The sequence below is a fragment of the Lytechinus variegatus genome, chromosome 4, assembly GCF_018143015.1.
Source record: "Lytechinus variegatus isolate NC3 chromosome 4, Lvar_3.0, whole genome shotgun sequence".
Taxonomy (NCBI): domain Eukaryota; kingdom Metazoa; phylum Echinodermata; class Echinoidea; order Temnopleuroida; family Toxopneustidae; genus Lytechinus; species Lytechinus variegatus.
The window spans coordinates 64,013,150-64,040,684 of record NC_054743.1 but is presented as its reverse complement, the minus strand read 5'-3'; the positions used below and the strand labels follow the sequence as shown (position 1 = coordinate 64,040,684).

The following is a 27,535-nucleotide window of genomic DNA, read 5'->3' as shown; positions in this document are numbered from 1 at the left end:
CATGAATTTGCCTTTCGCAGAAACACGGGTGGGTTTTCCTGAAAGAGAATGCAGTTGCCATTCGGATCAACAAGTTAAAGAACAATTAAATAACTGTTTTCCCCAAACTCTTGCCGAAAGAAAGAACACATCTTTTTTTTTCAGGATTACCTACACAGTGATTCCACAAATTTCATCCTTTCATAAATCAGAACTAATGATATTGCAATGTCCCAAGTATTCTTACATATACATGGGTACTAAAAATGATTAAAAAGTTTTCAATTCGGATTGTTTTTTAATGTTTCTCTCCAGATTTGAGGGCGAGAAAACACACATTTTTCCTAATAGGTATGATTTAATCTTTAAAATTATTTGGTAGTGTGGGACATTACGTTGCATTGACAAAATGGGCAAACGGGTGAGCCAGCAGTTAGTATTCTTCATCTCCTTCCTCCTCCTCCTCTCCATCAGCAGAATCAAGACCGACTTCTTCATAGTCCTTCTCGAGAGCAGCCAAATCTTCACGCGCCTCAGAGAACTCTCCTTCCTCCATACCTTCTCCGACGTACCAATGGACGAAAGCACGTTTGGCGTACATCAGATCGAACTTGTGATCGAGACGGGCCCAGGCTTCTGCTACTGCGGTTGTGTTGCTCAACATGCAGACGGCACGCTGAACCTTGGCAAGATCACCGCCAGGGACGACGGTGGGTGGTTGGTAGTTGATACCTACCTTGAAGCCAGTTGGACACCAATCGACGAACTGGATGGAACGTTTGGTCTTGATAGTAGCAATGGCAGCGTTGACATCCTTGGGAACGACATCACCACGGTAAAGAAGACAGCAAGCCATGTATTTCCCATGACGGGGATCGCATTTGACCATCTGGTTGGCAGGCTCGAAGCAGGCATTAGTAATCTCTGCGACGGTCAGCTGCTCGTGGTAGGCCTTCTCAGCAGAGATGACTGGGGCATAGGTAGCCAGAGGGAAATGGATACGTGGGTATGGCACCAAGTTGGTCTGGAACTCTGTTAGGTCAACATTGAGAGCACCATCAAACCGTAGAGAAGCGGTGATAGAGGAGACGATCTGGCCGATAAGACGGTTCAGGTTTGTGTAGGTAGGTCGCTCGATGTCAAGGTTACGTCTGCAGATATCGTAGATGGCCTCGTTGTCGACCATGAAGGCACAGTCGGAGTGCTCAAGTGTGGTGTGAGTTGTGAGAACTGAGTTGTAGGGTTCGACAACAGCCGTGGAGATCTGGGGTGCAGGGTAGACCGCGAACTCGAGCTTGGACTTCTTCCCGTAGTCAACAGAAAGACGTTCCATCAACAAAGAAGTGAAGCCGGAACCAGTGCCCCCGCCGAAGCTGTGGAAGATGAGGAATCCCTGGAGACCTGTGCACTGGTCAGCCAGCTTCCTGATGCGATCCAGAACTTGGTCAATTAGTTCCTTCCCGACTGTGTAGTGACCACGTGCGTAGTTGTTGGCAGCATCCTCCTTGCCGGTGATCAGCTGCTCAGGGTGGAAGAGCTGACGGTATGTACCGGTACGAACCTCATCTGAACAAAAACAAAATGGATGAAAAATAAAAAGTTTGAAAAATAAATCCTTTCGAATAATATATTCTCTGAATTTCTGGTAGCATATTCATTTCAATTTCAAACACCTTAACAATATACTGCTCTTAAACAATATTGGCTTTGTTGATGACTGAATTTACAATTTTGTATTTTAGAATTCATTGAGCTCGCTTAAACTGAAATGAAAGTTTTCCTTAATCTTTTTTTTCCTCCTTGTGGAAGAGGAAGAGGGAGGCCTCCGAAAACTTCGAATAATGTTTGTTTGAAATTAGCAATGCATAAAGTAGATGTTTTGATTATACATAGTGAAATGGTTTGCAATGTAAATCAATTATAAATCAGCATTTGACTTAATTGTCTCCCCTTTATTTCAACCGATGCAGTCTTTATCAAGGGCTTCGAATACATAACCAGTCAATCTCGCGCGACTATGATAGGCTTTCGAGATTACACGTAATTTTCAAATGGAATCATAGTTAACTGGAAGCCAACGTGTGGTTAAAATGTTGGGAAAATGAGACCAGTTACTGACAGTGATTGCAGCATGGTAGAACTGATTTTCAAATTGAACTTTTGTGGTATAATGCAGATGAAGCGGTTCAGACATGACGTTAGGCAGACTAATACCTAGGTCACATTTGCTCTACGGCGGCCGTACAGCAAGTCGAAACCAGCCGTTTTAACATTTTTGTACCAGCTACATAATCAGAGATGATTTGAATATATAAAAATGAATAAAACGGCTGTTTTCGACTCGTCACTCGCCATACTGCCGCCGTAGAACAAATGTGACCGATGTATTAGACCCATAAGGAAAACAAGTGGAATGCCTCTGGCCGTCTCACCTGCATCACGCGATTCAACATAGCAGCAGTGCTGGCTTTGAAAACTACAATAACTCGAACAAGCTGTTCAGTGATACTTGGTTACTCTTATTTCCACGTTTTATGAACTAGACCAATACACTTACAGAGATGGTAATTCAACAAATACCCCCAATGTGGCCAAAATTCATTGACCTCACATGACCTTTGACCTTGATCATGTGACCTGAAACTTGCACAGGATATTCAGTGATCCTTGATTACTCTTATGTCCAAGTTTCAAAAGTCAGATCAATAAACTTGCAAAGTTATGATGGTAATTCAACAGATACCCCATTATGGCCAAAGTTCATTGACCTTTGACCTTGGTCATGTGACCTAAAATGTGCACAGGATGTTCAGTGATCCTTGATTACTCTTATGTCCAAGTTTTATGAACTAGACCAACATACTTTCAAAGTTATGATGGTAATTCAACAAATACCCCCAATTCGGCCAAAGTTCATTGACCCTAAATGACCTTTGACCTTGATCGTGTGACCTGAAACAGGATGTTCAGTGATACTTGATTAACCTTATGGCCGAGTTTCATGAACTAGGTCGATGTCATTTCAAAAACTTAACCTTAGGTTAAGATTTTATGTTGACGTCCAAGTTTCAAGAATCATATCCAAAAACTTTTAAAGGGGAATCCAACCCAAATAAAAACTTGTTCTTAGGGCAATAAGAAAAATCAGACAAGTTGATAGGTGAAAGTTTGAACACTATCTGACAAATAATAAGAAATGTATGATTTTTTTAAAGTTGTGAATATTGGTAATCCCTAGATCCATGGAGACTGCAAATTGGCCACATATGTGATGTCACAGTGATGTAAGGCAAGGACTACTCTTCCATGTACTCCAATACACAAAATGGCTAATATGTAATTTTTTCAAATGTTTTACTTCAAATTTTATTTTTCTTTCATGAGGACATAAAGCAATATACTACCAGGGTTATATTTAGATTACTGCCCCAGGGGAATGGGCAGTTAGGAGAAAACCACAAATCCCTGATATGTAAGTACATGGCCTATGGGAAAGTTGTCCTTGCCTCATGGCATAATTTACTTACCCAGTTGCCAATTTGAAATATACATAATCATAGGGATTTCAATTTTAACCCTATCTAGGCCGGGGTATTTTGGGAGTTCATATGGCCGGGGGGGGGGGCCTCCCAGGCCTCCCAGGCCCCCCCCTAAGATCTCAGCCGTCGACCGCGCGATCGCGCCGAAAATTGGCATGCTGGTTGCCTGGGACATAATCTCCAAGATTGTATAGTAATTTTTTTCGTGCGAATCACTATTAAGTGATTATGCTAATTTATGCGTAATTAGTATGCGAAATCATACTTTTTCCCCTAACTCCCTAAATAAAGCTCCAAATGTACTAATTTTTGGTATAGAAACTCTTTGTGGTGTTCTTAGCAAGTGTACATGAAAAAAAATTGCGATATCAAATCATTTTCTTATGTATTTTATTGTTTTTTGCAATTTCTTATGTATTTCTTTGTTTTTTGACCTTTTGTTTTTCATTGTTTTTTCAATGAAATTTGTTGGGGACTCTTCTGTGATCATAAAAAGCATAAAATAAATACATTTAGACCAGCAAAACTAAAAATAATCATACATTTATGAATTTTGGTTGAAAACACAATTTGCATTGACTTTGTACACGAAATCACGTTTTTGAGCAATTTTCGGTCTGACATGCACTTACATAATGTTGCGTAATTTCAGAACCACGTACCCGGAGGACGCAAAGTTGGTCTCAAAAGTTGCGCAAGACTTGAAAGTAAAAAGTCAGCGAGTGGCGCGGTCAAAAAATTTCACGCGGCGAAAATATTGCGCGATTTGTTGAGGGGGGGGCCTCCGAGGCCCCCCCGGCCTAGATAGGGTTAAAGCAGCCATAACTTTCTTATTGCTGGTCCGATTTCTTTCAAACTATCACCATTCTGTTTTATCTATTTTTCTCCTGTCCAACACTACATTTTATGACCAAGGCTGGATTCCCCTTTAAAGTTTTGAATGTAATTCAACAGATACCCCCAAATCGGCCAAAGTTCATTGACCCCAAATGACCTTGGTCATGTGACATGAAACTCATGCAGGATGTTTGGTGATACTTGATTAACCTTATGGCCGAGTTTCATGAACTAGGTCTATATACTTTCTAAGTTATGATGTCATTTCAAAAACTTAACCTTAGGTTAAGATTTTATGTTGACGCCGCCGCCGTCGGAAACGCAGCGCCTATAGTCTATGCAGGTGAGACAAAAAAAAACTGTTTACTTCGACGGAATACCTACCCACAACAGATGGCTCGAGATCGACGAACACTGCACGGGGGACGTGCTTCCCAGCTCCAGTCTCACTGAAGAAGGTGTTGAAGGAGTCATCACCACCTCCGATGGTCTTGTCTGAGGGCATCTGACCATCAGGCTGGATGCCGTGCTCAAGGCAGTACAACTCCCAGCAGGCGTTGCCCATCTGGACTCCGGCTTGGCCGACATGGACTGAGATACATTCACGCTAGATATAAAAAAAAATATACATTCTTTAAGATAATTGATGAGCTATTGAGAACTGCCATGAAAAAATTGTATAACGTCGAGGGGGGGGGGCTCGGTAGTACTAGGTATTTATTACGTTTGGCCTATGTTATTACGTTACAGTTTGAACAATCTTATAGGGTGAGTTTATGCTTCCATTGCGAGGACAGAATCAGCGTTTTCAAACGTCATTTTAAAACGCCGATCGTAAACGTGGTTCTGGGAGTGCTATTTATACTTAACTTTTCAGAGTCGAAATCATGATCTTCAGCTAGCTTCGCATCGTAATTTTCGTTGAGCAGGACAGCGAGGTCAAATGGGTGCGCCCTTTTTCAAAAGGTTTTTTCCGAGTGTTGTTATTGCCGACTATTATTTACACATCAAACAATTTCCGATATCATATTGCATTGAGCTACTTGACAGAGCCATAGAATTTCCACCATGTCGAGAATAATAGTGAGACAAATTTAAGAATATTCTGGCTCACGGATGTCTCCTCATAACTCATATTCCGGGGTTTTTCTTTTTTGTAAATCTCAACATCCATAGTGACAAATTAGACAAATGGACATTGGTCAGATGAGAGGTAATTCCGTGGACGTAAGTCCCCATTAGAACCATGCGACTGTATTTGCCCGCGGATTTTCATCTCACCGGAAGGATGTACCAAATGACTTCATTTAAACACGTTTACGAACGTGGTTCTGTTTATACTTCCATAGAAACCCTGATTCTGGCCAAACAACGTTTTAAAACGTACCATTTTGTGAGTTTACGATTGGCGTTCTTAAACGTCGTTTAAATGAAAGTATGCATGGAAGCAACCGTGCTTTTGACTAATCACGTATGGAAACGCTGATTCTGGCCTGAAAAGTGGAAGGTGTCACGCGCGTAAAACATTCCCCTTAGACTTGTGTGTTAAAATGGCACTTTTGAAAAATTCATAAAAAATAAATGTTAAATTAGAGGGTCGAATGTTTACTACCATCTGATAGGATGACATTTCACATCTGACCAGGAAAGGGTACCGTAGCCAGCTCATTTTAAAAATAAATCGCCATTTATGAAGATAACTATGAATGGATCAAATTCATCAACTGAAACAGTAAAATAGCCCTAATTATTCCCCCAGTCAAAAAATAGTTCCCAGTCACTTTTTTATCTTCCCAATTTGGGCGAAGGAAGTTCAGTAGTTACCATTTATAGAATCAGTGTAAGATTTTGAATCATATTCATACATTTTTGTCAATCAGCAATATCAAATTGAAAAAAATCGAATGGGTTGGGTTGAACGTAAATCTTTAGCCCTCCTGATGTAATTAGGCTCGTGGCACCGGAAGCATACTTTAGCCATCCGCAGACGGTGATAACATCATAACATGTACTGCCCCTCACCTGCAGAGGGCACTGTTTACTCAGTCTTGACAGATTTCATTGATCAATGCTCTAAATAGCTGTATTATCCATTACAACAGCTATTTCTCTTCCATTCAATCATATGTTTTCATTAAGCTTTTCTGATATTCTGTTTTCCAACTTTTACTTTATCACTTTAAAAGATCGGGGACGGGAGACCCCATCCCCGGTATGTAATAAATTATCATACCATGCCATTCACAAATTTATCCCTTTTGCATTAAATCGTTCTTCTTTGTCTTCCCTTTTCCTTCTATTCTGATATTTTTTTTCTTCATCACTACTATAATATAAAATGACGGGGCAACCTTCCGCCTTCACTTCGGCTATGTCGCTTCTTTCACTATACATGTATAAAAAAATGTCATATATTAACAGGCTTAAAGCCTGTGTATAGCTTTGGTAAAGGGTCAATAATGTGATTGATAATCGAATATCATCTAATATGACAGTCTTACCGAAGCGTAGAGACCGTTAGATATTTTTCCAACTGCACTTCTCTGAGAAAATTTCAAATATTCAAATCTTGGATATATAGCGCCCTCTCTCGGCGATGCTTGTTTTAAATTTAAAAAATGGGCATTCAAGCACTTATCTTATAAATTTAGTGATTAGATATCAAAAAGTTACAGACAAAGAACATATCTTGAAAGTTTCAGCCCATTCCATGATTTGGAATAGGATTTAATTGAAAGACAAAAACACACAGATATTTTAATTTGATCGGGTGACCCGATCAAGTTAAATTTCCATGTAAAATCGCAAAATTTATCTTGTAAAACACATTTTCATTTCATATCCTCCACATCATAACTGTTATAGGGCATATCCATTCATATTAGCTAGCAATGAATTGGAATAGTGATAGGTGCATTTTGGTGGATTTACCAAAACTATACACAAGCTTTAAACCTTTCCATTATTATTTCTCATTCAATCCTTTCATTAGTTTTCTTCGTCTTTTTCTTCTATTCTGCATTCAACTCTTAATAAGAGTCTTATAACACTTATAACACTTAAAACATCAAGGACGTGATCATTCCCCCCCCCACACCACACACCCCGGGGGCCAGTCAACTGCTATACACATGCGTGACCAATTTTAAAGGGGTGTTTTTTGTTTTTTTTTGGCCGCGGGCCGCGCGTGCACTCGTTAAAGGACAAGTCCACCCCAACAATAACTTGTTTTGAATAAAAAGAGAAAAATTCAACAAGCATAACCCTGAAAATTTCATCAAAATTGGATGTAAAATAAGAAAGTTATACGGCATTTTAAAGTTTCGCTTCATTTCACAAAATAGTGCACATCTCGGTCGGTATGCAAATAAGGAACTGATGACATCACTCACTCACTATTTCTTTTGTATTTAATTTATATTTCAAAAAATATATGCCTTGTCATTGTCATGTGAAATTAAGTTTCATTCCTCCCTGAACACATGGAATGCTAAGTTCTCAGTATACAGTGATTGTATAGTGACTGCACTATGAGTGCTGATTTATAGTCATTCCAATTTGACCTAGAAAATCAGCACTCGTAGTGCAGTCACTATACAATGTTAGCTCCATGATACAATCATGGAGCTATTAATAGCTCTATGATACAATCACTGTATTGTGCTTAATTAGCATTTCATTTCTGCAGTGTAAAGCCCACCCCCCAAAAAATGATAAGGGGGGTTATTTTGCACAAAGAAAAAAAAGCTCGTTTAGGGGGTGTTTCGAAATAATTTGGTCACGCATGTGTACAGCAATACATTTGACTGCCCCCCCCCCCCAACACACACAGGCGTATGGAAAGCATGATAAACAAAAAACGAGCACCACTCCTTTATACCATGGAACTAGTAGTCCGGCAGCCCAGGAGGTTTATTCAACCGAAAGCCGGACAAGCAAATGACCCCATAGCTGGATGGCAAGGACCTTGAAGTTTACAAAAATGCATTGCTGCCGGGTTCTATGCGTGGTCTTCCCTCCGAAATGACGTAATATATGATGTCACTACAAAATGGCCCTATTTCACCATTTTTCAGACATTCTACACATAGCATTGAAGTCAAGGGAGAATATCTCAGCCAAATCATGCTTGTTTTGTATGAAACTTTCAAAATATATTGTTCAAGTGATGCACAAGAGATATGCAAAATTTCACGAACAGAAATTATTGTTTACATATGCAAATTACGTAATGAAATTTGCATATCATTAGTTTTGGAGATTTCTCGCATAAAAAATTGTCAAAAATCGATTCAGAAATTTATTTTCTTTTTTAGTGTACTTTATTTGATATTTTTCCCCTCAAGCATAATATCATTGTCTTCATCTATATCTCTACTTTAAGAAAATATATAACAGTAATTGAAAAAGACATTATAGACTGTGATTTCAGCCCCCTTTCCAATATGGTGCGCACGTAGAAATCATGCGTTTTTTGCCTATTTTCACCATATGGCTGAGGTGTGCGAACGATATGCCTACTTTATTGATGTTTCCTGCATTTTGCATGATATTAAATCTTCCAAACAACATATTTTCCTCTTCATTATGTCTCTGGTGATAAATCAAAGATTGCCCATTGGGCAGTCTATAGGCTACGTTTTCAGCCTAGTTTTCAACAACGAACCTATACCATGTATGGCTGCATCGTTGTAGTCGAGTCGGATAAGGGGGTTTCTATGTACCATCAGAATATTTTTCACTCAACGTTTTGATATTTGCCTAAAGTGTCTAGTTAATGAATCTTGATGTTCCCTTCCCCAAATCGTGTCCAACGGAGTTCAAAATTGATATCTTTGGCGGCCCTCTTAGACTTTTTTTTTAATGAAAATCAATTATTTTCATATTTTATTGCACAAAGTCTGACAATGGGAAATTTTAAATCAATACGCATTTCACTAGGATTTGAATAGTAGAAATCGGTTGAATTTTTTTCTGAATAGTCCGGTTAATATATAAAAAAAAAGAATTCATCAAAAATTTTGAACCAAAATGTTCATGTGCATTGACATCTATCTGTTTCATCTTGCATGCGATCGCCTTTGTTGATGTGCCTAACATGCAGAAATGCATATAAAATTTACTTAGCGATCGATAGAAAGGTATGTATTACTTGTATCATGTGTATGAGGGTAAAAGGCATTTTCTACACAAAGCAATTTTTAAGATAATTAAATCTCTTGAAAAAGATAGAAGTTCGAGGCATTGCTCTGCATTTTAATTTTGCATGCAATTACTCTCGGGCACCTTAAAGCATAGTCCCACAAGAACCAGTAAAATGTTACGTACAGTATCATACCATTATCCATAGCTTGACTATTATGATATCGTGCTTTTCGGAGCCCCCAATGTGGTAAAATTTTGTTTTGAGTATGTAATTTTTTCCTTTAAATCACTTTTCTCTATCAGCTACATATAAAGAAATTGGGGGCATAGCAAAGCCTACCCCTCAGGGGGCTGCCAAAGTCACCCAATCTTTTTTTCGTATCTTGCCAGTTTCTCGGAAAATTAGTCATTTTGAGGCAAACAGTGTTTATGCCTTGCGGTAAAGCCCTTGTTTTTGTTTTGAAACCACATAAAGATGACAAAGTAGGATCTTCTTTATCAGTTACATATGTCTATTTTCATTCTTTATTGTAAAAAATGCAATGTTTGAGCCCCCATTCAGACAAAAGGGCATTTCTGCTATAAAGTAAAGCTAGCTTTGATTTTGGAAACCACTTGGAAATAAAAGAAGAGGCATTTTTTCTCTCAGCTACATGTGCTGGCACATCGACTGCTACCTTCTTCAGAGGCTCCAAGATTGGCAGATTTTCCCCATATTGGAAAAAATATGGAAAAGGGGTGGGTGACTTTCGGAACCCCCGGAGGGGATAGACTTTGCTGTGCAACCACTTATTAGCAGCAGATTGAAGAAAGTCTACTCCTTTAATTCCATGTAGTTTCAAAAGAATGAAACTGGCTTCACCATATAGCAGAAACGCTTTTTGCCTGAATGGGGGCTCAAAAATAGCACATTTTCCCATAAACAGGTAAAGTATGGAAAAAGGGTAGGTGATTTCGGCGACCCCCTAAGGGGGGTATGTTCCAATATGCCAACACCTCTTTATATGTAGCAGATAGAGGAAACTCTACTCTTTCGTCTCCATATAGTTTAAAAGCAATAAGAGAAGTTTTACTACATAGCAGAAACACCTTTTGCCTCAATGGGGGCTCGAAAATAGCATATTTTCCCAAAAAATAGTTAAATTATGAAATAGGGTAGGTGATTTTGGTGGCCCCCAAGGGGGTATGTTCCAATATGCCAACACCTCTTTATATGTAGCAGATAGAGGAAACTCTACTCTTTTGTCTCCATATAGTTTAAAAGCAATAAGAGTGGTTTCACTACATAGCAGAAACACCTTTTGCCTCAACTGGGGCTCGAAAATAGTATATTTTCCCCAAAAATAGTTAATTTATGAAATAGGGTAGGTGATTTGGTGACCCCCCAAGGGGGGTATGTTTCAATATGCCAACACCTCTTTATATGTAGCAGATTGAGGAAACTCTACTCTTTTGTCTCCATATAGTTTAAAAGCAATAAGAGTAGTTTTACTACATAGCAGAAACACCTTTTGCCTCAATGGGGGCTCGAAAATAGCACATTTTCCCATGATTTTGCAAATTACGTAAAAGGGGTGGGTAACTTTGGCAGTTCCCAAAGGGGGTAGGTTTTACTGTACCAGCACTTCTTTATATGTAGCAGATAGAGGAAAGTCTACTCTTTTGTCTCCATATAGTTTAAAAGCAATAAGAGTAGTTTTACTACATAGCAGAAACACTTTTGCCTCATGGGGGCTCGAAAATAGCATATTTTCCCATAAATAATTAAAATATGAAATAGGGTAGGTGATTTTGGAAACCCCCTAAGGGGGTATGTTCCAATATGCCAACACCTCTTTATATGTAGCAGATAGAAGAAGCTCTACTCTTTCGTCCCCATATAGTTTGAAAATAATAAACGTGGTTTTACTACATAGCAGAAGCACTTTTTGCCCCAATGGGGGCTCGAAAATAGCATATTTTCCCATTTATGGGCAAAATACGTATAATTATCGGGTAACTTCAGCAGTCCTCAGAGGGGGTAGGCGTTGCTGTACCAGCACACCCTTTTTGTAGCAGATAGAGGAAACTCTACTCTTGTCTCCACATAGTTTAAAAACAATGAGTGGCCTTACTAAATAGCAGCAACACTTTTTGCCTCAATGGGGCTTGAAAAAGCATATTTTCCCACAAATAGGTAAAATATGAAAAAGGGTGGGTGATTTCGACGCTCCCTGAAGGGGGTGTGCTTCAGTATGCTAGTAGCAGATAGAGGAAACTCTACCCTTCTTATCTCCATGTAGTTTAAAAAGAATGAAAGTGGCTTTATTCCATATCAGAAACGTTTTTTGCCTTAATATGGGCTCCAAAGTGGCATATTTTCCAATAAATGGGTAATAATGGTATTTGTCCTTTAACTAAGCAAATAAAGACATACATACTGTCATGAAGCGTTACAGTATTATCGGTATATTATATCCTCTTTCGTGTCGAATGCTGATATTTTGAAATAGTTGTTGATGTTAATGATTGAACAGATAGATATCAATGAACATGCAAATTTTTGACCAAAATCATGCCCATTTCGGGATAAATTTTATTTCAAAATATATCATCAGAAAACGAATTAAATCGATTTGTACTATCCCAATCATAGAGAAATGCGTATTGATTAAAAGATTGTCCCATTGTCAGACTCAGTGCAATAAAATATGAAAATAATTTTCATTTTAAAAAAAGTCCAAGAGGGCCGCCAAAGATATCAATTTTGAACCCCGTTGGACACGATTTTGGGAAGGGAACATCAAGAGTCATTAACGAGACACTTTAGACAAATACCAAAACGTTGAGTGAAAAATTGAGTGAAAAATATTTTGATGGTACACAGGATCCTCTTATCCGACTCGACTACAACGATGCAGTCTTACATGGTATAGGTTCGTTGTTGAAAACTAGGCTGAAAACGTAGCCTATAGACTGCCCAATGGGCAATCAATCTGTGATGAAATCATTGATTTATCACCAGAGACATAATGAAGAGGAAAATATGTTGTTTGGAAGATTTAATATCATGCAAAATGCAAGAAGCACTAATAAAGTAGGCATATCGGTCGCCCACCTCAGCTATATGGTGAAAATAGGCCAAAAACGCATAATTTCTACGTGCGCACCATATTGAAAAGGGGGGCTGAATTCACAGTCTATAATGTCATTTCCAATTACTGTTATATATTTTCTTAAAGTAGAGATATAGATGAAGACAATGATATTATGCTCGAGAGGAAAAATATCAAATAAAGTACACTAAAAAAGAAAATAAATTTCTGAATCGATTTTTGACAATTTTTTATGCGAGAAATCTCCAAAACTAATGATATGCAAATTTCATTACGTAATTTGCATATGTAAACAATAATTTCTGTTCGTGAAATTTTGCATATCTCTTGTGCATCACTTGAACAATATATTTTGAAAGTTTCATACAAAACAAGCATGATTTGGCTGAGATTATTCTCCCTTGACTTCATGCTATGTGTAGAACGTCTGAAAAATGGTGAAATAGGGCATTTTGTAGTGACGTCATATATTACGTCATTTCGGAGGGAAGACCACGCAAAGAACCCGGCAGCAATGCATTATTGTAAACTTCAAGGTCCATGCCATCCAGCTATGGGGTCATTTGCTTGTCCGGCTTTCGGTTGAATAAACCTCCTGGGCTGCCGGACTATAGTAGGATCCATGTTTATACCATGTTTATACAAACGAAACTACGCACGAGCGCACGTGGCCGTCGCAGCTGCACCCAAACCCCCACTTGCATACCACTCCCTGATTAGTCTAGTCCACGTCATGTGTGTTTACGTGCACGTACTCTACCAGCGAAATCATCAATTCATGCCCCAATCTCCCTCAGAGTGCGGGCAGACTCCCTCTCACGTCTCTGTTCAAACCACCCAACCGATATCACATGAAACACAGACACTCGGCACTCATTCCCCACAAAAAATGAGAATGATCTGCCGAAATATTTCAAACAATTATGGTCTCTCTCTCTCTTTATCCTGGTTTGCATTGAGAGTTTGGACTTTGATTCTAGAGTTTTCACATCCACCACTACACGATTCGGAACATGATCATAATGATCATGAGCATCCCGGCACGAATCCTTTGTCCTCGTCAAAATATTATCCCGCCCTTTCAAGGTGTGACCTTTTGCCATTTTTGGCTCTCGTCCAGACAACAGGCGCAGGCGAATACACATTTTTTTTATTCCTTCTACACATAAAAAATTGCGAATATCCGAATTTGATGAATATAGGCTTCACTTCTTTCATGTATACAACACGTGGTTCATCAAGACGTCATTTCAAGTACAATAAGTAGTATCCATGAATCATTTGAATATATATGCATGTACACTGAATTTTGTAATATGGCGATGTCAAATGTGAACTTCCACTAAAAATGATGACAAATATATTTTGCTTGGCCGACTCATCGCATATTGGCTATTGCATCGAGATCGACCATGGAGCTATCGCATTGACATTCTGAATCACAATCGCACAATTTCGGAATCGGAAGATATCTATTCAAGATTAAACTTCAGTATAAATCAACGGGGTAGTTATTTATCCTAGTTTACGAGAGAAAGAGATGAATATAATTCCGCTTACCATGTTGGTGTTTTTTCTTGTTTCTGTATGTAATAAAAAGTAACAATCGTTGATCACAGGCTTGCTCACGGCGGTGATGTGTCGTCAGCAACCAAATGAATGAAACCGTTGACGGTTAGCGTGGGTTTATATACCAGCGCAGCTGAAACATGGGTGGATGCATTCAATCTTTCCTAGTCTTTCAAAGGGGCTTACAACAGACCCCGTTGCTATTGGAGATGTTTAAATCCCTAATATGTTACAATTCAACCATGTTCCATAATTCAGTTTCATTTGTGGCCTAAGGCCTATGTGTTTTCTATCGTTTCGTCACAAATAGACTTGAGATGGTTATTTCAAAACAATATACCGCATCAATTCTTAATTGGTTTGGTATAATGTTTCGATGGTCAAACTACATTTCCGTGCCATGTCATCAGGGAGCGCAAACAAGGAGTATGCGTCATATTTTAAATGTAAATTTCTAGAGTACAATGATGACATTTACAATAGGCAGGTGTTATGTGAGTTTCAAGAAAATGGGTGTGGGGAATCGACATAAAATCGTTGATTTGCGGAAATAAATGACCTCGTCGACGATAAATAAATGACTTCGTCGATATCAAACGTTTAAATAGTGTAAATAAAGATAAAATGTGAATGAAATGAATGGTGAATGAAATGAATGGTGAATGAAATGAAAACAAATGAAAAATTAGTCTAATTAATCCTTTGAATCTAATGATTATCAAGCAAAGAATCAAGAAAAGAGTCACGTTTGTACGCAGTGGGTGGGGGAGGAATCCCCCTCGCCCGAAATTTTGAGAACTTTTCGTAAGCTTTGAGTAACTTTTCGTTACTGAAATTTTTCACAAAATTTACCATAAGTATGCACGAAATCCTTGAATTTCACATAAATGCAAAAGCGCCCAAACGTACAGCACTGTTGCCTCGCTCTCTCGGTTTCGAGTTTTCTTTTTCGAAAAACCACGCTTCATGCCCCCCTCCTCCAGCAAAAGAATTCGGTGTGCGGTCATGGCCGGGGATTTTGTTGTGTGTGTGTGATACAATCCAGTCTAGTATTTTGGTCTTTAAGCATTTTTATAATAACTGATTTCATTGTTGATTTTTTTTAAAGATATATATGACTCATGATTTTGTTAAGTTAGTGGAAAAAAAGTGAAAATATGAAGTGTAAAGTATTATATATGATTTGAAATGTTAAATTGAAATGTTATGTTCATGAAATCAGAATAAAAACATTATTCAAAACAAAAAAAAGTATTTATGTTCCGATTGTGTTTTGGGGTTGGCCTAATTAAAAAAAAAAACAAGAGCAGGGGCGGATCAAGCCTCTGCCAATAGGGGGGCCCGAATATTTTCACCCATATTTTCCCCTATCGGCCGCTCAAAATTGATTTTTTTTTGTTTGTTTCTTTGAAGGGATTGTCCCAGTGGCGTAATGAGCCAAAAATTTTGAGGGGGCTCGAAATGGCGTATCGCGTAAAATTAATAAGACGTTACGAGCGAGCGAGCAAAAAAATTGACATTTTTATTACATAGATCCAAGTCCGTGATAGATTTTAACATAATATTTGGAAAATGATATTATATTTCACCCTATTCCCTTTCGTTTTCTCTTTTTTTCATGTTCGTGATTGGGGGGGGGGGGCAAAACGCCCATGTCCTACCAGTAATTTCTTAGCTTTATTCTTATAACAGCATAAATGTGTAATAATTTCACAAGCCCTATTAAAATAGTGTGAGTGTGAAGTGCGAGCTAAACAATTTTGAAACTTCATGTATTTTGTTCTGAAAGTTCAGTTGAACCATAGAGCTATTAACAGAAGGAGATCTGACTCTCTCAAACGCTTTGCCCCATGCGCGGCACCGCTAATCCCCTCTCAGCAGCGGTCCCACACGGCGCATTACAGAGGCCGCTCGTAAATCAGATAAGGAAAGTTGATCGACGCGATCAACAGCTCGGGTTTGCGCTTGCGCAGTAGTGTTTTCACCCATAATGCATTTCACATCGGCTTCACGAATTTTATGCAAACATGGCGGCTCACGATTTCGAACGTCGTGATTTCGAAGACGAAAATCTGGTTTTGGAACCAGCTGAATGCAGGCCTGACCAGATTTCACAAAAAGACAAAGTACGCTGTATGAGCGGATCGACCGAGCCAGGTCTTAAAAAAGATCAACAAGGAGGCTACACGGTGTTCGACTTGGGGAAAAAATACAGAATTGGAAGGTGGGGGGGGGGGGGTGAACGAAAGAATGAAGGAGGGAATGGAAAGGCGAAAGAAAAGAGTTGAATTGAGAACGGATAGAAAGAAAAAAATGAAGGGGAAAATGAAGGAAAAAATAAGGAATGTTACAGATAGAATAAAAGAAAAAAACGTTTCCGTCATTATTTGAAATGAATTAAGAAAGAAAGAAAAAGAAAAGTAGGAAGGGAAGATGTGTGAAAGAAAACATAAGGGAGAGAAAGAAAAGAAGCAAGAAAAAAGGATGAGGAAAGAAAGAACGAATAAAAAAAATGCTTCCTTTATTCTTTGAAAGAAAGAAGAAAAACAGGAAGGGAGGGAGGGAAATAAAGAAAAAAGGACACAAATTAGAAGGAAAAAATATAATAAAGAATGAAAGAAAGGATGAAAGAGAGGGAGGAAAAAATGAAGGAGAGAATTTAAAAAAAGATAATAATGGAAGGATCGAGAAAGAATGAAAAGAAAAGGGAGAAGGAAGCAAAGAAAACTGGAAAGAAAAAATGAAGGAAAAAGGGAAATTTAAAATAGGACGGAGAGTAAAACAAACAAGGAAAGAAAGAAAAATGAACAGAGAGAAGATCAGGAAAGAAAGATAGGATGGAATAAAAAAAGGGGCAAAGAGGAAGGATAGAATGATGCCAGAAAAAGGATATGAAAGAAAAAAGTACAATCTTAAACAAACAAAAAATCTCATAATCTAACAAAAATCATAATGATATTCGATGTTCTGTTAGCTCCATGGTTGAACATTCTGGGCAATGTTTGTAAACCTGAAGAAGATAATTACTGCGTGCGCAAAGCGCGGGCAGAAATTTTTATGATGCGTTCTGGCCTTGTTGAAAAGGGACCTGTTAAGGACGATTTGCAGTTAGCCATTAAGACGATACATATTTCAATGATTAAATAATGCGAGTGCGAAGCACGAGCTGATTTTTTTTTTTTGACGTTCCAGCCTAGAAAAATTAGCGTTCTATGCACTTTGTGTAATCATGAACGGTATAAGTATATAGCTCTAAAAAAAAATTGATGCGAGCACGAAGCGCGAGCGAAAAAAGAGATTTCAAACCTATAAACGGGACACTCTCTTCATGTTTTGACAATTTGACCTGTATAGGGATATTTGAAAGTTTTATGGAATACAGGAAAATAATAGGTACCTGACAAATCAAATTTTGCGAGCGCGCAGCACGAGCAGAAAATGTTAATATTCAGAAGATAAAACATAAATTCTTACAGAGCACTTTTTAAAAATCAATCTGTAAATGAAACAAAAAAAGAAAGTTCGAATATCCGAGCTGAAATATGTTTTGTATACTACAATATTTGACATTTAAGCTCCATATTGAGCAAGATATGCAAATCACCTAAAAGTCAATGCTAGCGCGAAGCGCGAGCGAAAAAAATATTATACTGTACAGTGGCATGAAAGATTTTTTTTTTAAATCCAAGTCTTCCCCTCATCTTATTTCATTCACTCGCCTTCCTCCTCTTCTGTTTCCCCTTCTTTTTTCTCCTCTCTTTTCCCTTTTTTTCTTTCTTTCCCCCCTTTTTCTTGTTTTTGCTCCGCCAATAGGGGGAGGGGCGGGCCCCTCGGGGCCCCCCTGGATCCGCCTATGAAGAGCATGCCTTATTCCTGCAGTAAGAATCTCTTTGTATTTTGTTAATTCACTAGATGGCTAAGATGCGTTATTAATCTATCAGATTGCCCCTATTATTGTGAGTCCATGCAGTGCTATTTCTCAATGGACTGTGGCATCATTGTCGCAGTTTTTTTATTTCTGAAATAAATTGACTATGAAAATCGTCTACGTAAACCATTTATAAGCGAAAGATCAATGAATTATTAATATTATGATATCTATTTGACTATTACCCTTGTTCAGGACCCGTCACCTGTTTGTAATCAATTATAATTTGACAATGACCAATCAACATCTATGTCTATTGCAGGCGATTTTTTGTTTCTACGTAATTTTTGCCCTCTTCTTCTTCATATTAGTTTCCTCCTCCTCGTTCTTCTTCTTATTTTTCTTCTCTTTCTTCTTCTTCTCCTCATCCTTCTTTTTGTATTCTTTTCTTTCCCCTCTTCCTCGTTTTTCCTTTTTACTTCTTCTTTTCCTTCTTTTTTTTTATTCTCCTCTTTCTTCTTCTTCCTTTTCTTCTATTTTTCTTCTGTATCCTCTTCTTCATCTTCTCCATTTTCTCCTCCTACTCCAATTCTGTTCTTCTTCTCTTCCTCCTCCTCCTTCTCATCCTCTTCTTCTTCTCCTCCTTCTTCTTCTTCTCCTCCTTCTCATCATCTTCCATCCTTCATTACATTTATTACAGTCACATATCGAAATACCACAACCATCATCGTCTTTACAATATTCTTCATCAATGTCATCATCTTTATCACCATCATCTTAGTTACCGATATTTGAAGTATAACATAATAGTGTGATGCCGATTTTCAGTTGTCTCCATACAATATTTCGTTTAAATACCCTTGAAATATGGATTGGCATGACAATATCTAAATAAAGAAATCTTCAAAATTTTAATTTGTTCATTTTTTTTATTTCAAAGTCGCACGAAAACATTGTAAATAAATTAACTTTAAATTTGACGTCTCTTGCTTTATTTGGCACGAAAATAAAGAAATGTTCTTGATAACTGACGTCTCAAGGTGTTTACGATCAGCTTGCATAATAATGAGTTTATATTTGAGAGTTGGTTTGATTGTTCAATCTACTAGGGAACAGAGTTGTAGTATGGTTGATGGAATGTTTAATACTCGTCACCTTCTTCCTCTTCTCCTTCTGCATCGACGGAATCGACACCCACTTCTTCGTAGTCCTTCTCGAGAGCAGCCAAATCCTCACGAGCCTCAGAGAACTCTCCTTCCTCCATACCCTCTCCTACGTACCAATGGACGAAGGCACGTTTGGCGTACATCAGATCGAACTTGTGGTCGAGACGGGCCCAGGCCTCGGCGATGGCGGTGGTGTTGCTCAACATGCAAACGGCACGCTGGACCTTAGCCAGATCACCACCAGGGACGACGGTGGGTGGCTGGTAGTTGATACCGACCTTGAAGCCAGTTGGACACCAGTCGACGAACTGGATGGTACGTTTGGTCTTGATAGTAGCAATAGCGGCGTTGACGTCCTTGGGGACGACGTCACCACGGTACAGGAGACAGCAGGCCATGTACTTGCCGTGACGTGGGTCACACTTCACCATCTGGTTGGCAGGTTCGAAACAGGCGTTGGTGATCTCGGCAACAGTCAGCTGCTCGTGGTAGGCCTTTTCGGCAGAGATGACCGGTGCGTAGGTCGCGAGAGGGAAATGGATACGTGGGTAGGGCACCAAGTTGGTCTGGAATTCGGTAAGATCAACGTTGAGAGCGCCGTCGAATCTCAGGGAAGCGGTGATAGAGGAAACGATCTGGCCGATGAGACGGTTCAGGTTGGTGTAGGTAGGTCGCTCGATGTCGAGGTTACGACGGCAGATATCGTAGATAGCCTCGTTGTCAACCATAAAGGCACAGTCGGAGTGCTCAAGGGTGGTGTGAGTTGTAAGGATCGAGTTGTAGGGCTCGACGACGGCAGTAGAGATCTGGGGAGCGGGGTAGACGGCGAACTCGAGCTTGGACTTCTTTCCGTAGTCGACGGAGAGCCGTTCCATCAACAGAGAGGTGAAGCCAGAGCCGGTGCCACCACCGAAGCTGTGGAAGATGAGGAATCCCTGGAGACCTGTGCACTGGTCAGCCAGCTTCCTGATCCTGTCCAGGACAATATCGATCAGTTCCTTTCCGACGGTGTAGTGACCACGAGCGTAGTTGTTGGCAGCATCCTCCTTGCCGGTGATCAGCTGCTCAGGGTGGAAGAGCTGACGGTAGGTACCGGTGCGGACCTCATCTGGATATTTAGAAAAAAAAAGAATGTCGCCATAGATACTATTAAAGTGATTGGCTAACATTGGTTTGACTTGACTTGACTTGACTAAAAAATCTGAGCTAGAAGTCAAAAATGAAGCCCAGAAAAAATTGCGTTCAAAAATGATTATTTAGTGCTTCAAAAATTGAAATATAAAGTGACCGGAAACACCATCCTAATTTCATCCCATACACTTATATGTACTATTTAGGCGTCTATACGACGCCTATTTACAAAATCAGGGTTTGCCTGGTAGTTTTAGCTTTTCATTCTCAATAATGGTTGTTTTCAGGGTTTATTATTTCTAATACATGCACTTGTACACATGTTTCATCTTGGTTTGAGAATTTTTTGAATCGGCTGCTCACAAAGTTAAAGGGGAAGTTCACCCTGAAGAAAACTTTGTTGTAAAAATAGCAGAAAAATTAGTAAAAAATATTGGTGAAGGTTTGAGGAAAATCCGTTAAAAAATAAGAAAGTTATTGGAGTTAAAAGTTTTGGATTTGTGACGTCATAAACGAGCAGCTGCCCCATGTGTTATGTAATATAAAATGTATAAATTTCAAATTTTGTATGATTCCTGATGCCTTAATTTTGTTTTCTTTTCATGATCGGGTATGAAATGATTTGTCTATTGATATACAAAAGTTACAGTGAAAACCATTTTCAATTTTCTGAGAAAATGACATTTCATTGATTTTTTTACCATTCGCTATGTAGGAATGCTGCTCGCATATGACGTCACAAATCAAATAATTGAAATTCTAATAACTTTTTAATTATTGGATGAATTTTTCTCAAACCTTCGGCAATATTTTTTGTATTTTTTTGCTATTTTTACAATAAACTTTTTGTCAGGGTGAACTTCCCCTTTAAACAATACCTTTAACACATATCATGAGGGCGTCGAGTAAGCAGATCAGGGCCCCGTCTTACAAAGAGTTACGATTGATCTAATCAATCGTAACTCTATGGAAATCCATCAGTGTCACAATTTTCTCTACAGGAAATTTGCAAAATGTCCTTTGTAAACAAAGGAAAACACACCAAATTGTCAAGAAATCAATGACTATATGGATATACATTCATATCTAGAACAACTTTTGAAAAAAACATGCAGTTTATATGTTGACTTTGCTGGCTTTCCATAGTTGCGATTGATCGGATCAATCGTAACTCTTTGTAAGATGGGGCCCAGGTAACGATCTCACAGGAGGATAGATCATATCAAAGAAAAAGAGGTAACGAGATTATTATCATATTCCAAACGAAAATAATTACCGACTCGAAAACGAGTTTACACAGTGTTGCAATAATAATGAGTGTTACAAAATTAACAAAGAATAATATATAATAGATGTAAGGCCTATTTATCATGAAACTAAGTTTCATGTTATATAGGCTTTTATCCATTATCTTATTCTTTACATGCACTTCCATGATAGTTGCGTCATTAGCAAGTGATTATGACATAACGATGATGTCCTCGCTACAGCAATACAGCCTGCTTTCGTTATGATGGCGATGCTTTTTAACCTGCTCGTTTCCATGACTACCAGAACCATGAATGCATCTACTTATATTATTTCAATATCTTGTTGAGCTTTGTATCCCTGACGAAGACGTGAGGTTTACCTCGAAAATTTGGGCTTGGAAATAAACCTCGTTGGAACTACAATGCATATTAAATGCATTACCTCTTTGTCTCTTTTATCTCCTCTGTGTCCAACATGCGGAATATGTATGTGTGTATATATATATATATAACAAAATAATGCTGAAGATAATGCTTTCATTGCCAATAAAGTTTTTATTGTTCACTCGATTTTTCGACGGTCCTCCGTCTTCTTTATTGGCAATGAAAGCATTATCTTCAGCATTATTTTGTTACCTTACAGAAGCCAATACGTGATACTTTAAGGTATATATATATATATACAGTGTTAAATGTTTGTTTACTATATTTCAGTTGTTGTATTTTTATGGATTTCGTATACTGTTGTGTTGGAAATGAGAAAAAATAAAACTGAAACTTATTTTTGTTTCCTATTAGGAACAGGTGCGAAATTATTGGTATATTGTTATACTAAAGGTTCAATAAAAATCATTTTCAATTTTCAGAGAAAATGAAATCTCTTTTCACGAGTGATAATTATAATTTTCTGTTATTCTTAACCCAATAAAAAATCATATCACCATATAATTTGTAAGGTGCTTGTAGTTTTGAATATGCTTTCAAGCATCTATATTATTCCAATACTACTGAATGGCCACCATAAAAAAATGGTTTTACCAAACCAATTACAATTCACATAGTCAAAGGTTTGTGACAGGAGTTTTACTCGTTGCAAATTGAAATAATTTTCGGGACAAAAACAAAACTTACCGACTACGGTTGGTTCGAGATCGACGAATACGGCACGGGGGACGTGCTTCCCAGCTCCAGTCTCACTGAAGAAGGTGTTGAAGGAGTCATCACCACCTCCGATGGTCTTGTCTGAGGGCATCTGACCATCAGGCTGGATGCCGTGCTCAAGGCAGTACAACTCCCAGCACGCGTTACCGATCTGGACTCCGGCTTGGCCGACGTGGATAGAGATACATTCACGCTACAATGTGAAATAAATATAATGCAAAATGAAATATATACATGTACATATTAGAATCACACTCTTGAAACAAATTATTCAAAATGACTAGATCAGTAGTCAGCTGATGGGTGCAACTGTCAGTTGCAACCGACAGTTGCAACCGGCTGACTTGTTTTGAGAGTGCAATACATGGTGAGCTCAAGAGAGTTAGGTCAATAAGTTTGGATCTTTGAAATTTAGTCTATGGATAGAGTTGGCCTACCTATACACGCCACCAGCATTGACAGATGAATTTTTCACAAAATAACACTACCACCAAAACAAATTAACAGTAAAACAGATTCTTTGAATCACTTGTTTAAAGCTATACTATCATACAGAAGGATCTTAAAATTTGAGCTACGATGTACCTTAAAACTATCAGCCAACAATCTTCAGGCAAATTCAACATCATGTGAGTCATTTTCAGAAAATCACTATTTTAATTTGCCGTTTTCAATTCCTCAATGCCACTGTCCTTAATTCGTCTGATTTGTAAATTTTCTTCTAAATATGATATAATATATATATATATATGTATATATATATGAATGCATGAAATTATTGACTTACCATGGTTGCAGACTTTTGTTAAGTTAACTTAGAGCTTAGAGATGAAAAATGATTGATCACAGCAAAATAGCCAGTACTTCTCTTCCCAAGTTGAGGGTTTGGTATTGAGAAATAAACTGCCGTATCCACGGCCGCATCCGAGTTTATATACCCTCCACCATCACCGGGTTCTGATTGGCCAAGGTATTTGGAAAAGCGTTCGTTGCTAAGGTTTGTCTGTTGATCGTTGCCAAGGATGATCCCGCCATCGTCGGGAAACAATCCAAGCTCGCAGACCTCTGACCCGACCTCGTGCAGAGTTAGTCTGAGGAAACAGCTTTCATTAGCTTTTGAAATAATTTTGAGTATGAAAAGGGGTCTTTAATTTTGTACAATTAGTTTTATCATTATAAATTCGGGGGCTTTTCCTTAAAAGATCAAGTAGCCCTATACCAAGAGCAAAATTGTCTTATTCGCCCTTATTAATTATTCAGATTTTCATAAACAAACAAGTAAGGCTGCAAATCAGTACGGAGAAAGGAATAAAGATGAAACACCCATTTTTATTTTCGTCTTTTTCATTTGTTATTTCTTGTAAACTTTGCCTTTTCCGAAGCTTTGTCCCCCACTCGGCCGGTGCCTCTACAAATTACCTGGGAAATTACCTTAATTTAATCCGTCTCTTGGGCACTAGCTGCAACAAATAGTCCGAAATACCAGACTAACCTTATACCACAAACTCTTTCCATCTGTTTGCAGGAGAGCTTAGGAATATTTTGCCGGTGTCGAATAAAAGACGGTTTGTTCTTGGCATGGATATACGAATTGTGAATTATCAGGTACACGTTGAAATGGTGGGGTGCGATAATTTCATTGGTCACGCAGCGATCGACATTGAAATTTTCTATAGAAATCATTTGAATGCATAAAGTTCCCTTTCCCGAGGTAATTATGGAAATGTAGTGACGAAGGAATGTCTGGGTCAAAGCCAGAGGGGATAGAATTGTATTGAAAAAGTTCTATAAAACTACAAGTTATCACGGAGCTGGCCCCAGCCTGGTCGTGTGTGTGTCCGTGTGTGTGTCTGTATGTGTTGCATATTTATGTTCTTGTTTATCTCTGGGTTTTTTCTGTACATATCTGTATTTTACTCTTATTATGTGCAGCATGTTCATTCAATGTTCATTCAATCTCATTTATTGTAGGGCCCCGCTCACAAGCTCTACTTTTTATAGGGTCCTCGAAAACCTCTCATATATGTTATCCTTTCGTGTTATCTGTTCATTGATTTGTCTGGTTTTTCAATAAATTAAACTTGATCTAGAACTTGACGTTCGTTGAAAATATAAACCATTTTGATGAAGGGGCGGCATGGATCCAGCAATGATATTTTTAGCGAGGTTGCGTTTTTTTTTTCATTTTCCCGCTTTGTTCTGCTTTTAATCCTTTAATTTCCTCTTTAAATATGTCGATTCGATTACACGTGCAGGAAACTCTTGCCCAATAATTTGTATTTTTCGTCATCACCTGATCCCCGTCATTACGATGATGATGATGATCATCATCATCATCATCATCATATAATCATTATCTCCACCACCATCATCATCGTCATCATCATCATTATCAACATCATCATCAACATCATCATCATTATCATTTTCCTCTTCAATATATTCATCAACAGTCGTCGTTATTATCATTCTCCCCGACCATCGGTTGTAGTTTGTGGATTTCAACTGACTTCGCCGATTCGCAGGCGTTCGACTATTACTTGAGTGCTCGGATTTTATTGTTACGTAATCACAATCGATTCGATGTGATTACGGGTGTTAATGCAAAAATCAATAATGCGATTTGTTGTATATAGACTACTATTGTATGAATACACAATGCTAGCTCTCTCTTTCTCCTTCTCTCTCTCCTCTCTCTCTCTTAATGCTTGTATATCAGTACATGCAAAGAGATGGGGGGAGGGTTTAACGTACATCAGACCATGGACCCAATAGTAGATCCATGATCAGACCAAGGTCGCCAGGGCCCCTTAACACAAACTTTAGGGATTGACGTGGGGCTGATTTTTACGTCTGGTCATTACAACGGGGCACACAATACACAATAATCAAAGTGATTAATCATAGATATCAGCCTTACAATCAATTGCTAAGAAATTTATATATGATTCTCGGCCCAGAATATTGATGTACGAAAAAAGAATAAAGGAAAAAAAATGACAGAAAAGAAAGAATGTGAAGGAAGAAATAAGCGAAAATTTGGGAATAAAATAAAATGCAATCTGTTGAACGATTATAAAAACTGTGATACAACTTTTTGAAGTGAACAAATAAGTGTGTATGATACAGAGATCTAGGCATTCTAATAATCAGGGGGCGTCGCCACCTACATTGCTACCTCTCACCAGTTAGGAAAGATTTTTTTTTTAAAAAGTCTTGTTCTCAAACTGTATCTATGCATACACATCATTTGTCAAAATCCAAATGGGTACTCGATCGACCCTATGCTGTGTTTCACAGTCATGTGTCAGACGTTATGCTAACTGTGTCAGACAGTGATACGGTGTCAGACAGTATGTTCACATTTTCAGATAGTGTGTTCACAGCTAGATTCAGACAGTGTGTTCACAGTGTCAGAAAGTGTGTTCACGGTGTCCGAAAGTGAGTTCAGGGTCTACCAGTTGGTTCATAGTGCCAGACAGTGTGTTTGCAGTGTCAGACAATGTGTTCACAGTGTCGGAGAGTGTGTCCACAGTGTCGAACAATGTGTTCTCAGTGTCAGAAAGTGTGTTCACAGTGTCGGCCAGTGCGTTCACAGTGTCAGACAGTGTGTTCAGGGTCAGCCAGTTTGTTCACAGACAGTGTGTTTGCACTGTCAGATAGTGTGTTTACAGTGTCAGACAGTGTGTTCACAGTGTCAGCCAGTGTGTTTCCATTGTCAGACGTGTGTGTTCACAGTGTCAGACCATAATGTGTTCACAGTGTAGGACAATGTGTTCACAGTGTCGGACAGTGTGTTCGCAGTGTCGGACAGTGTGTTCACAGTGTCGGCCAGTATGTTCACAGTGTCGGCCAGTGTGTTCACAGTGTCGGCCAGTGTGTTCACAGTGTCAGACAGTGTGTTCACATTTTCGGACAATGTGTTATCAGTGTCAGATAGTGTTTTCACAGTGTCAGCCAGTGTGCTAATAGTGCCAGACAGTGTTTACAGGGTCAGACACTGTGTTCACAGTGTCGGAGAGTGTGTCCACAGTGTCGAACAATGTGTTCACAGTGTCAGAAAGTGTGTTCACAGTGTCGGCCAGTGCGTTCACAGTGTCAGACAGTGTGTTCAGGGTCAGCCAGTTTGTTCACAGACAGTGTGTTTGCTCTGTCAGATAGTGTGTTTACAGTGTCAGACAGTGTGTTCACAGTGTCAGCCAGTGTGTTTCCATTGTCAGACGTGTGTGTTCACAGTGTCAGACCATAATGTGTTCACAGTGTAGGACAATGTGTTCACAGTGTCGGACAGTGTGTTCGCAGTGTCGGACAGTGTGTTCACAGTGTCGGCCAGTATGTTCACAGTGTCGGCCAGTGTGTTCACAGTGTCGGCCAGTGTGTTCACAGTGTCAGACAGTGTGTTCACATTTTCGGACAATGTGTTATCAGTGTCAGATAGTGTGTTCACAGTGTCAGCCAATGTGTTCAAAGTGTCAGCCAGTGTGTGTTCACAGTGTCAGATAGTGTGTTCACAATGTCAGCCAGTGTGCTCATAGTGCCAGACAGTGCACTCTAAAAATTCGAATGTTAAGTCAACATTTGACAGGTTGGAGGAGTGACAACCATTTCCAAATGTTACATCCAACCTTGTATAAACCTGAATCCAACATTTTAAGTGTTGGGTAGAACCATTTAAAGTGGTAAATGCAACATTTAGAAAATGTTGTCACTCCTCCAACCTTTTAAATGTTAAGTTAACATTTCTTGTTTTTGGAGAGTGTGTCCACAGTGTCGGACAATGTATTATCAGTGTCAG

The 27,535-nt window shown here is 38.8% G+C and overlaps 2 protein-coding genes across 2 annotated transcripts; both read right to left on the bottom strand.

The window, feature by feature from the left end:
- On the bottom strand, positions 1-14,301 carry LOC121414511 (tubulin alpha-2/alpha-4 chain-like). The gene is made up of 3 exons (XM_041607717.1): positions 14,156-14,301; positions 4,740-4,962; positions 1-1,545 (listed from the first exon to the last, which is right to left on the bottom strand). Exons 1-3 carry the CDS (start codon positions 14,156-14,158, stop codon positions 413-415), a joined length of 1,359 nt encoding a protein of 452 aa, XP_041463651.1. The 5' UTR covers positions 14,159-14,301; the 3' UTR covers positions 1-412.
- A 4,815-nt stretch (positions 14,302-19,116) lies between these two features.
- Positions 19,117-23,642, bottom strand: LOC121414512 (tubulin alpha-1 chain). The gene is made up of 3 exons (XM_041607718.1): positions 23,528-23,642; positions 22,711-22,933; positions 19,117-20,306 (listed from the first exon to the last, which is right to left on the bottom strand). Exons 1-3 carry the CDS (start codon positions 23,528-23,530, stop codon positions 19,174-19,176), a joined length of 1,359 nt encoding a protein of 452 aa, XP_041463652.1. The 5' UTR covers positions 23,531-23,642; the 3' UTR covers positions 19,117-19,173.
- Between the last annotated feature and the right edge of the window lie 3,893 nt (positions 23,643-27,535).

Coding starts and splice junctions, on each gene's coding strand:
- LOC121414511 (XM_041607717.1), bottom strand. Junction 1,546..4,739: donor TCTCGAGCCATCTGTTGTGG/GTAGGTATTCCG, acceptor GTTTTTGTTCAG/ATGAGGTTCGTACCGGTACA.
- LOC121414512 (XM_041607718.1), bottom strand. Junction 20,307..22,710: donor TCTCGAACCAACCGTAGTCG/GTAAGTTTTGTT, acceptor CTAAATATCCAG/ATGAGGTCCGCACCGGTACC.